At 38.4% G+C, this 12,982-nt stretch overlaps 1 protein-coding gene across 1 annotated transcript in view; it reads right to left on the bottom strand.

Annotated features, from left to right (window-relative positions):
- The window catches only part of igl (IQ calmodulin-binding domain containing protein igloo), a 170,207-nt gene extending 159,333 nt beyond the window's left edge, over window positions 1-10,874 (bottom strand). The window contains exon 1 of the mRNA XM_014356023.2: window positions 10,451-10,874. Coding sequence (XP_014211509.2) covers window positions 10,451-10,586 — 136 coding nt within the window. The 5' untranslated portion in view covers window positions 10,587-10,874. The remainder of the gene's footprint in view (window positions 1-10,450) is intronic.
- Between the last annotated feature and the right edge of the window lie 2,108 nt (window positions 10,875-12,982).

Raw genomic sequence — 12,982 nt, forward strand, 5'->3', positions numbered from 1 at the left:
TTCACTTCGTTATATTTGTACGTTGAAAATCATTGCAAAGGCATCAGTCGTAGCTTACGTTCTCCACAATAAGTTAGTGTCAAAGAATAGTTATCTGTTCCACGAGTATCACCTCGAATATTCACTTTTTGAAAATCATCGCAAAGGCATTAGTCAAAGAACACCAAAACAAACAGTTGACCAAGGACTGGTTGTACAGTGCGATTTCAATACAAGAAAGAAAATGGCATCATTCAACTTGGACACCGATTGCACGTCCGGCGTGATCGGTCAGAAACTGAAGCACTACCGGTGGACGGTATTCCTGAGCGACATCAGCCAAAACGGGAGAGTAGTGTCGCCAGTGTTCAAGGACCCTTGTCTGGGCTACAAGTGGCAGCTCCAACTGACCACCCAATCGTTCCCGTTTGCACAGTCTTCCGAAAAAACGGAATACGACCAGATATTGCATTGTAATTTGAAAAACGAGGAAAAAATCGAGGGCGACGTGGAAGTGCGGTTCCTCAACAACACAGGCACGCGGAGCTTCCAATTCTCACGGACCGAATGGTCGAGTGAGGCTACGATGCTGGAGTGCGATTGCTTCGACACGAGGGCCGGGCCACAGGTGTTCATGGTGGAGTTTTGGTTCCACAAGGTCGACGTTTATCTGACGACGGATGTCGAGGAGGACGACGATTCGGGAAGCGACTGGGAGAAGTTGGACGAACACCCGAAGAAGTACGCTCTGTTGCGGCAAAAAGCCAAGGCGTTCGACGACTACAAGATGCTCCTGGACAACGAGCAGTTCAGCGACGTGGTTGTCGTGGCTGGTGGTAAAATGATGTACGCCCACCGGTGCGTTCTGGCGGTGAAGAGTCCGGTGTTCGCCAGCATGTTCCGCACTTTGATGGTGGAGCAGAAGACGAGCACCATCCACGTCGATGACATTGAGTACAAAACTCTGCGGGAAATGCTGCGGTTCATGTACACCGGGGAGGTCAAGGGTTTGGGTGACGTTGCCGTTGACCTTTTGTACGCGGCGGACAAGTACCAGATCGAGCAGCTGAAAAAGATGTGTGTGGACAAACTCGTGAAAAAAGTGAGCGCCGACAACGTTGTCGAGTACATGGTCCTCGCGGATAGACACGACGTCGACAGGTTGAGGCACAGGGCTCTTCGGTTTATCGCGACTAATGCGAAGAATATCATCAATAAGCCGGATTTTGTAGATTTAATGTCGACCCAGAATCCGATTTTTTTTGATATTTTCAAGGCAGTGGTCTCCCAATATTGTTGACCACGTTGCCAAAAATGGACATTTTATGTTTTACCCGTTGTGCGTGACTTGTATAGTATGTAAATATAAGAGAACTAAATCGGTACAGATCGATGTACTTAATATATGTATATATTTTTTTTTGTAAAACAGAATATGTGATTTTCTATGTCATATAATTGAATTGTATTGTAAGACTCTTTGAAAAGTATGTCGTTACATGTAAGATTTGGTGCAATTTGTTTTTTGCTCCAAAATGATGTACATCTTTAGTAACACAAGTAGTCTTTGCAAAATTTTAAAACCAATTAAGTTCTACAATCGATACAGTTTGTCATGAATACGTATCCTGTAACAGTCTAATATTTATATATGTATATATTTTTTTAAAATAAATTTTACACCACTTTACTTATGATTTTGGTTTTTGTTTCACATCTGATAAAAATTTCATGCTGTGCTATTTAATTTTTCGTATAATTTGGTACAGTGACTGTTGTACTGATAACAAAAATATATATGCTTTAATATACAAACGTACAATCAATCCATTTGTCATCCAAGAAAACAAGTGTGGTTATAAAACACACATAAGTTTTAAATTAATCGCTACAAGTTGGGTTTTTTTGAGTAAAGGCAAAATATTTTACACCAAAGTATAAAAATATTACTTGAAATTAACAGAATCAACAATAACTTTGATACAAACTCGTAGGTACCAATATAAATATATTTTCTTAGGCGCAAAAACTTTGATTTTTACTTGGATTAACAAATTTCACGTTTTTTCTTAAAATATGTCTAGATCACGTGGTGAGGCCTATTTATTATTTTATATTTTAGCCGTGTTTCAAGAAACAGTTATCATATCAAGTAGTACCTATTTATGAAAGTATACATTTTTCAAAAATACCATTGTGCTGCGCACTTTTGAGTGATCGACCTCCTACATATTTACACTTTTGGAGGTAGATTTTCGGATAAAAGATAAATTGTTAACTTACCGCAAACAGTACAATAAAAGTTATCTTTTTGTTTTATGTCTACAAGATTAGTTGCGGCTGGTTTATAATTAATAAAATGGCTCTTCTGTAAGTATTAGTAACAATTTATTTGATTAGCGCCATCTAGCGTTGCGGATTTTTGAACTAAAAAGTAGCCCTAAAATTCTCAACGAGAGTTTTAGGCATTTTTGGCCCTAGAGCCAAACAATAAATTATAAACCAGCCGCAACAATTTTCATAGATGTAAAATAAAAAGATAATTTTGTTTGCACTATTTGCGGCAAGTTTATTATTTATCTTTTACCCGAAAGTACAAATATATAAAAGATCAACATTTAGGTAGAAAATGTATTGAAAACTTGCCGCAAACATCACAAATAACGTTAAATTTTTATTTTATATCGACGATAGAAGTGGCGGCTGGTTTATAACTTATCTAACAGTCTGTAACGATCGTCTTAACGATATAGACTGAGCCTGATGAGGTTGGCGTTAAGACCAACGAAACGTTGCTCAAACTAACACCTGACTTTGGAGTTTTTATTCTCACTCCTTAATTAGCTCTTACTGATCGTGTGCTTATGCACAAAACCTCAAGAAATCATGGAAACAATTGGGAGCAGAACGGCACGTTCAACAAACACCGTAATTTTCATGTGTGCTTTTTTACCACGCAATGCCTCTCAATGAGGGGATGGGCGACCTTCTTGCAGCAAAATTGCCTACTATGCTCTCTACCCCCCATCCAGTGATGGGAGGTCTTCTGTCCCTTTCCTCATCCCCTTCCAAAGTGTCGAGTGCCTTAAGTAGTGGTCCCTAGTGGTACCTGAACGTTGGACACTATAATGTATATAAAATAAAAAAAATCTATTCAGAGACATAAGAATATAGTAATTTACTGAGAGACGTCATGTATATTATAAGTAAATGTTTCTCATTAACTATTGAATATCATAATCGACCTCTGGGTTATTCTTTTACATTTTTTAAAATTTATCTGTGTTGTACGTCACATGCATCTTCTATCATACGCAGTTGCTGTGAAGAGGGAATGAAAAGGACAATGTAGGTAAAAATTAAAATCGAGCAAAACATTTTCTTGTTACTGTGGAAGAAAGTAAGTGTGTTAAAAAAATGATTGCATTAATTCATTTTTATTGTAAAAAAACCATTTCTTAGGTGATTTAAGCTTTATCCAATTATTTCATGTAAAAAAGATTTTCCAATGGGAATATAATCGTAATAGCGGACAGTTAGTTCCAGCATTGTAGCAGTAGCGAGCAAATTTAGTTTCTGCTATGCACTTACACCTTTTTCTTCTGTAGACGACGCTCAAGCTCACATAACTCACAAAAAAAGAGCGTAAGTGCAAACGATTTTTTTCCTTCGAAACCAAGCGTGCTTTCACTAACTTTAACTAAGAGAAACTGTTGTCACTTATGATCTTCTTTCGGCTCCTCATAACACTTTTTAATGAGTTAAGGAATGTTTATCAATAATTAAAAAAAAATATTTAATCGAATATTTTTACAAGTGTAATTAAATAAAATGTCATCTTACGAATCGATTAGTATTGGTATAAAAAACCCATTTTAAACTGGCATCTAAATGTTGGTTAACCAGTTTTGTATCATACATATACTATCTTACGCATCCGTCATATGGTGTGCTCAATTCAATTATTTCGTGAAAAGATTCGAAAATAAGTATAACTGCTACAATTAACTGCTACAATACTTATTTTATGTTCAGAGTTATCTCAGGTAACCACATTTGTTAGTAAGTTCACTATACAATCTCAGAAGTCATTAACACCTACCTACTTATCATCTAAGAAAATAAAGATATTGAAACCTACTCTACTCTATTCTACCGAGATGTCGAGATCGCTCCTGTGAGTCAAGAAAGTGTCGAGTTTGCTTTCTAGTCATTAAGATGTAGTTCGTCGAATTGGCTTTAATTATTGGTTGAAAATATTTGTTTTCGTCAATGGTGCGCGTTACCTCCAGGACGACTACCGTGCCCGATGTCTCAAAGGAACCTTTGTGATCACTCTGAACGGATGCACATCAGTGGTGATCGCTATTTTACATACCAAGGATGAAGTAAACGTCAAAATAAAAATAAAATAAAAAAGCGCTCACAGTAGAAAATCTACTATTTATAATACTCTGTGTATGAAATGTAATTTATCGTGCTTTGACAGAAAGTGCTTGATTTCTACACTAGGGCGGTAAGTGCATTTTTGCGCACAACATTGAATTAGGCGCACGAGGTGTTGAAAATGTAAATTCCTTTATTTTTATTGATTCTCTGTTTTCAAAGTTGTATTTTGCATCACCTGGGGAAAAAACAAAGACTCATATTAGAGAGGTAATAAGAAAAAAAACAAAAACAAATTTCATCATGTTTCATCAAGTAAATATTGTGCAAAAATAAAAATAGCACACATGACGTATCCAGAGCGGTAAACGCTCATTACCTGATACCCATTACATGATAGTACACAAGTGAAAGGATCGTTGAGTTTACAGCAAAAAATGCGAAAGGTAAAACCTTATCCAAGCAATTTCTCGTATATCAGCAACATCTGGCATAAATAAAAGTAAGGTGCTCGATATGCAGTTTCTAAAACGCTCGTGCTCCCCCTCTTTATATTTCGAGACAGGACTGCGTGTCTATACGAATAGGTACACGTATCGTTCGTGCACGTGGTCTTGCAGCCTACTTTTAGCGATCGCTCGCCACTTTCTCTGCTCTTCTGGAAACTGGTTAACCATACATACATACACACACACACACACACACACACACACACACAAAATATAGTACATACTAGTCCAGGGGCTACTGTGCTTAGCTTATAGCTTTAAAATTGAGTAGTTTACCCAACAATTAGCTGGCAAACTCGTGTGTCCATACGATTTTGCTTTGTACGCCTACCCTAGAGCACAAAACACAACCGTCTGTATATCGACACAAGTGGCAAAGGGGCTGAGGGTAGTTGGGGGGGGGGGGTCTCGTCGTCGGGCTTTTGCCAGTCGCGTCGTTCTCGGCAACGTATATATAGCTAAAGATTTGTCTTGGCCCCGAGCCCCGAGTCCCATAAACTCACTGCACCTATCAAGATGTCGTTAAGGAGGTCACCGAGGCGCGCACGCGATCTTTGCCTGATGGCTGACTCCCGCTTGCCGAGCGCAAGCTTCGAACGCAACGAATGGCTCGCTCGATCCAGAAAATCGAATAAGTGCTTGTGTGTGTGTGTGTGTATGTGTGTGTGTGGGGGTACATACGAGGCACACACGTGAACAACTCCCGTCCAACTACCTGTGCGCTTGCCGATGCCGCTATATACCATTACATATTGCTCGATGTGTAATCGCTCGTATGTGCTTTTGTATACATGCAGCTATCGTATTATGTGTGCTTATAAGACGGGGAAAAAAGGTTTTTTTTTTTTTTTTTTATTATTGAGAGCGCGAGGATATCGATCGCCGAGGGCGATTCCGTTTGACTCGCAGACCTTTTTGTTTCGTTGCGAGAACGCTAGAAATATTCATCGCATGATGGCTACATTTTTATCGAAGCCGTTGCAGATCTGAACTTCACCTGCTAACAATATTGTTAAAAGTTTTTTTGTTGAGTGTCTTAAAACGAGAAAAAAGTTGGTTTTCTTCCAGGTATTACAGAGTATACAAGAATACGTATACCTTTGGAACATCAGATCGTTAACGGTTCAACCAACACAAGTAAAGTAGACCTACTAAAGTCCTTTGGAGTTGGAAACTTGAGCTTTTATTGCTTTCGTTTGCCATGAACAGACAAATCTTGCGTCGTACTATTTTTCCTAGTCACCAACGGCAAGTAAAAATAGACGTGCCGTACATTACAACAGAGAAAGTGACATTTTATTTTTGGAGCTTTTGGTTCTATATATATATATATATATATATATATATATATATATATATATATATATATATATATATATATATATATATATATATATATATATATATATATATATATATAATAGTGTGCAAACACGTGACGTAAGTGCTTACATTTACAAGTGTTCTCGAAGCATTTATAAAACGCTGACAAGGCGTATGCAGTACAGTAAGTTGAGGACACATAAATAATCGTAGTTATAAAAATTCTCGCGTCATTTGGAATGAACTAATCACTTCGTTGAAGACGATGTGTCGTTTGCATGCGATCCAGTAAAAGTGCAGATGTAGTGTATTTTTAAGTAATTAATTATTTTAAGAGTTATTGTCTAGTGTTTCATAATACGTGTTGTCAAAATCCGCATTACGCATTTCGCTGTTGTACAAACAAGAAATTAAATGAGCCTCTCGTGCGGAAAAATCGCTCATGCCCATATAAAGTTTCTATTTCACCTTACATACAACACGAACCTCTTACAAGCTTTATAGAACATTAATTAATGAAAAAATCCATTGGAGTTCCGTATATGTTTACCTCAAAGGTATAAGTTTTAATGAGATCATATGCGTTCCATTTGATCATACAAATGGAATGATCTGTACTATTAATTTGCAAGCTGAAATAAGTTTGTGAGTTGGATTGATCGTCTTTACAGGTTTCATAGTTATGTTTCCAGTAACTATGTTAACTGGTAAAACTAGCTGCAATTTTTAGTTTAGCGTAGAAAGATAAAAATTAATCGTATAGTATGTATATGTACGGACGAGGCTTGTTACGATTTTATGAGAGATGTCTTTAAAAATTGTAACCAAGCCATTGATTCCTTTCTATAATTTCATTTTAACACAACAAGTAACAAGACTTTATGCACACAAATACTCTACGTTTTTAATGTTGTAAGCTTTGATGAACTTTGTCAGATCAATTCGATCGACGTGCAAGTAGTTTTACAAAACTTTTGCACTCTTTGTTGGCTAGTGTAAGTTAATGCTTATAGTAGTTGGTATATTTACGTAACAATACTATTAAGTTCTACTACAATTTTTTTGTAAAATAAGTACATAGACAATATTGTGTGAACATTCAGAAAAAGGAGGAGTTTGCTCCTGAGCCAAGCCAACGACCTCTACTCTAGAAGCTTATCGACCACATTTTAATTCAAGTGTATCAGCGATGTAGAAAAAAAAAAAAATTACAAAACTGTCTCTTTTCACATTTTTCTTCTATTTTATGTTGTGTCACAGCATGTAAATAGAAACCACCAAGCATGTAGAGATATTGCTCACTAATTCAGAACAATAATAGGCTATAGCTCACTTACCTCGCAATGTACAATATGAACGATAATTCCTCCTGTCTGGATATAGAGTGATTAACTTTAAGTGATGACCGTTTGACTCATAAATAAAGCATATGCTCTAAAGATTGTGGTATCCGCAGGAATGAAAAAGCTAGTACGAGTTTGAGAAAAAGCAGCTACCTTGATTTTTTCAAGTGAAAAAAAATAGTTTGGTATTAGAAAATGCATTCAATAGTTTTTATGTTCATCCAGTTTTATTCCGAAGGTGACAAGTTGTTTTTTCATTGTATTAAAATTATGCTTTGTTCACGCCAAACTTGGTCTTTAAGTATTTTAATTTCGATTAGTATGTCATAGTAACTTACATCATAATAACTCAAATGTAGTAACATTAAATCCAATAGCGTGGGAGCGCATGTTGTAACAGTTAATTAATTATTCAATTTGGGTATTAAAATACTAATTTCTTAGCTTTTTGTTATTGGACTGTATCTTCTCGCTTTCTGTCGAAGGAAAATAGTAGCCAATAATTACAGGTGATAAGTAATTATCGCTGGCCTCGGAGGCTTGGTGGTGTGAAAATTCCATAAAAATTGACACTGAAAAACTGTTTAGAGACAATGCATCATTAACAGCTCGTGCCTCGAACAAAATCAAGGTAAATTATCTTACTGTAAGCCTAACTCATTCAAATGGCAGCGTACTTTGGAATCTCGATAAAAATTTCGAGACTTTAAAAGACTTTTCAAAACTATGATAGATTTTGAAATCAAAACAAAAGATCAAATTAAATCAAATTGATGACTTTGAATGATTTTTGGATGGTACTGAGAGATTTTTCTGACTGAAACATACTTAGTTATCGACAATTATGTGAGCCAATTGGATTTGATTCTGGCGCGTACTAATTTTATTTAAGCTCTCGTCATTTGTATTACAAAAGCATCGAGTTAACCCGAAAGCCTCCAAGTACGCGACAGTCTGTCCGTAAATAGACTACATCAGCCCGCAATGAATAAATAATGTTTGCAAGTGAAACTATATAACTTCATGTACGACGCGCGTGCACCATCACGATCAAATTGCGTTTGTTATTAATACCACTCAATTATTGAACGTCCACGTAGTAGCCCCGCCTCTGTTATCGTCTCGCCACAATTTAACACGCACGTGCATGAAGGTAACAGGACGAAGCGGCAACCGCGAACGGAGTTCAGGCAAGAGTCACTTAACAAAGGTCTCCGCCGCGCCTACACCCAGACCCGACACTTTTTTCGACCGCAAGTCAATACACCTACCCGCAGACGGTGACTCGCGCGCCAATTATCGTAAGCGAGGCTCGCGTGTGTTCTCCACTCCCGACCCCCAACAACTTGCGCTTACACAAAGCGAAGCTATAAGCTGTATACACACGTGGCGCACGCGAGCGAGCGCAATTGATTTCTTCCGGCGCCATCGAGCCACTCGAGAGAGCACATCCGCAGACAGCGAGCGTCGTACTCATGCCCATTATACGGCACCGGAGACCCGCGTTATGGGAGCGCTGGTTATACAGTTGCCGCCGGCGAGTCTGGCGCCAGAGCTTTGATGTACAGTCGAGTTAGCGCGCGCTCGCGACTCCCACGTGTATCTATATGTCGCGCGAGTGAGTAGCGAGTGCTTTTGCTCGTGTTTGTTTTTACAAACGAGCGCGCGCATCTGCAGATCGGCGAGAGCTGGTTTTATGTGCGTATATGTGTACTCCAAACTTTCGGGGGAGAGCGCGATACGAGGGGTTTTTTTCTTTTTTTTTTTTTTTGCCTGATTGTGTTAATTGCGCAAGTATAATTATCGGCGTCGGGGCCACGCATCGGGTGCCAAGTGAGATTTACGCTGTAGTTGATTTTCACGGCGTGTCTCGCGAGTTAATGAGGAGCTTGGAAATTACTTTCGATCTTTGGCCTCGTTTTGCGACTCGAGTTACTCCCCACATTTGAAATTGTGTACGCAAGTAAACAAGATTTTTACTGGTCAAGTAGTGAAAAACCAGAGTCGTTTATTCGCGTCCAGTCGTTATGAATTTGAATTCTACATATTTATCAGTAATTTAATGAACAATCTTGAACCAAATGAAGATGATTGTACATCCCATACACATTATTTCGAGTAATTCCAACAATAAGTTAACCAACTAATTGAAATAGTGAAATTTTATTGAGTTATTGGGCAAAATTCACTATTTCATATAGTAAATATTCACTAGTTCAAATAAGATACAAGTATAAAACATTGAAATATTAAAACTGACTGTTTCATTGTTTAAATGGTATATACATTCACTATTTCGCAGTGTACACGCACTATTTTGAAAAATTTGTATACTTATCACTATTTCAAATTTAGAGGGTAGGCATTTGATACGTGAATTGTATATATATTTTTTAATTAGTTAGATGAGTTGATTTTTTGTGAAATTAAAAACAAATCGGTTAAATGAAAAAGAGTACTACCTACTTAGTTGTGTACAAACTTGACAACGTAACTGCATCCTTAGCATATTTTTAAGTGAAAAAAAAATTTCCATTGTACTCTAAAACATCCGGTTCCACGTAATAAATTTCACAATAGCAATCGTACGACACGTATACCCGCGAAATTTTTGTAAAAGGCAAAACGTCGATCGAAAGCTTGAAATATTTATCGTGTAAACCAACGACAACACACCTACATACCATTTTACGTATTAATGATACTGTATAGCACGTACAAACGTCTTTAAAATATGTACCTCGTATTTTATTCACAACTATTTGCAAAAAAAAGTGGACGCTTGTACGTTCAAGGTGCGCCGCTTAATTTATTTAGGTATAAAAAAACACACAGCTCACCGCGCTCGGTGTTCAGCGGCGTGGTCCCAAACCTTATAATGTTACTCTGTACGTGTTGTATAATACCTACCACCGTTCTTGGGTTCCTCCTTTGCACTTTCGTCCTTCAGGAGATCCCGCGCGATATCCTTGGCCATTCCTTTGACGTCTTCCTTCGCCTCCTCGACAGCTTGCTGCACGCTCTCCTTGCTCGTGTTGCACCCCATATCGTCACTCACAACGCGCACCGGCACGTGCACTCCCGAACACCAAAAATCGACAATCACCGATCTCCAGCTCTTGTCGCCTTCTCGGTCCACCCACACTTTGTCGCACCACAAAAAACACCACCGGCCCGAGTTTTGATAAACAACAAAAGAAAAACAACCGTCCGCCCGCGCTCGCTCTTCGCCACCAAGCTCGTCTGACCGTAGCTACGGATGTACTACTGCGCGCGTCATCGCTGCTCTCCCAGCCCGGACAACAGCGGCGCCGATCCACGAACCACGCGCGTAAATGGCCTCGCGAACTTATTTGTTTGTCCCCCTACTCTTCGATCCACTTGTACTCGGCTGCTTACATGTAGACTTTTTTTTTCTTTTTTTCCACCACTTTACACCTAAAACGCGTACGCTTTTTTCATCGGTTTCCCCCGTTGCGTCGTGTCGGTCGCTGTTCTCGTCGCTCGCGCGTACACGCGAAGGACGCGGTAAAGTCGCTCGCCCGAGGGTTATCGTAAAACCGACGATGAAGATAAACGCAAAAGAAAGGGGCTCAAGCGGGCCTTTTTCCTCGGCCACCTCCTCTCGCCGTGACTCACCCTTCCACCGAGCGCTACAGCACTGCTTTTCCGTCCGCCCCTTATACTGTTTATTCCCGTTTGTCCGCCGTCATCGGGGATACTGACCTCGCTCAGCACGATAGCTACGGTGTATTTATACGACCAAACGATTTGTAAACGATCGCGGGGTGAGCAGAGCGTATATCGGCGTTCGCGTCGCGGGGCGCACTGCTGCCGTTCTCGAGTGGCGGTGTACAGCTAGCTGGTGCCGAGCGAAGGACGGCTCGTGGTTGCTACGACCCTGCCCTTGCTTGGGCGCTCGCTGCCTACCGATGCGTGTGTATATACCCCACCGGCGCACCACCGGCAGTTCGACCTCTCTCCCCCTCCCCTTATTTCGTGTATCGTGAAACGCCGGCGCGCTGTAGGTGACTGTAGTTTGTACTTTGGTGTACGTATGTATAGCCGAGGGGGTCGCTGATGGGCGGCTATTAATTTGGACTGCTCCCGTATACATGGGGTACTGTCTTATGGATCTTGGCCCTTTCATTACGTCGATGTGTGCGCGCGAGTCTGCCTCCTTCGCTTTGATGTTACAGAGATTTGGTTCGGTTATTGTATTTGGGGGTACAAGGAAGTGAAATGATCGTGCTTTGCTGGCAATTTTCATCTGTGCGGTCTTGGGGCGGAGATGTTCTCGAGGACAAGCTGAGTTATGGATTAGGATTCGGGTGGGAGCTTTGCTGCTATGTATGTGCATAATATAAAATACTTCTAGCGTTTTCGTTCGATCTGTGCTATATTATTTCGTTTTAACGAGTAGGATATATATATATATATATATTTTTTTTTTAGAACGAAGTTCTTTATGTAGCGTTACTCGGGGGGCTGGAATTTTAAAACCGACAAATTATTTTTTTTTTAATCAGAAATCTCTTCCTCTCAAGTTTCTCCCCTTACCCCGTCCCCCTCACCTAGTGTTCTCTACACACTTCCCCTCTCCCCACTATATATGTATATCTGCCAACCGTCTCGTACTCTTCTACATACCTTTAATTTTATTTTCACACAATAATTTTTCTGTCACTTTGAATTTTTTTTCTTTTACAAAAAAAAAAAAAAAAAAAAAAAAAAAAAAAAAAAAAAAAAAACATTTTCCAGTAAGGAGTTTTGAACTCTCGACTTCCTGTCATATGAGTCCTGTACTTACCCACTCTACTACGAGCGCTGCAGGTTATAGAAACTCGGTTTCTTGTACTTATGTTGTACTTCGGTGTGGTTCGTAACTATAATATTCCATTTTTATCTGCATTCACTGATACTACATTTAATTCATGATAAATATTATGTATTTGTTTCCTAAATAATACCTCTAAAAAAAAATAAAAAAATAAATAAAAAAAATATTTAAGTAGCATAAATATGGTTATGTAGATTTAATATAATAAGGCGCGTTATTACGCATTAAATATTTGTATTTTATGCATTTGATGCATAAAATACCGACCGATTTTCATTAAACCTGAGGTTTTCTTGGCATTACAGTAATGCTAATAATTACTGTTGTAAATAAAAAAAAGTAATGACATTAAATATAAAAAAAAAAGAAACAAAATATGAAAAAATGAAATATCAAAAAAAAAAAAAATTAAATTAAATAAAATTTGAACAAACAAAATGTTGTATTAAAAAATAATGTAACGAAATATGAAAAAAAAAATGAAATAAAGGAAGTACAAAAGAATGAATATAAATAGAAAAAAAATTAAATATGAAAAAAAAGGAATAATTTATGAAAAAAAAGGGAATGTAAAAAAAAAGATTAAATATGAAAATAAGAAA

This window comes from Copidosoma floridanum, unplaced genomic scaffold (genome assembly GCF_036245765.1).
Source record: "Copidosoma floridanum isolate Cflo_tuat_1 unplaced genomic scaffold, Cflo_Japanese_pri ptg000040l, whole genome shotgun sequence".
Classification (NCBI taxonomy): Eukaryota; Metazoa; Arthropoda; class Insecta; order Hymenoptera; family Encyrtidae; genus Copidosoma; species Copidosoma floridanum.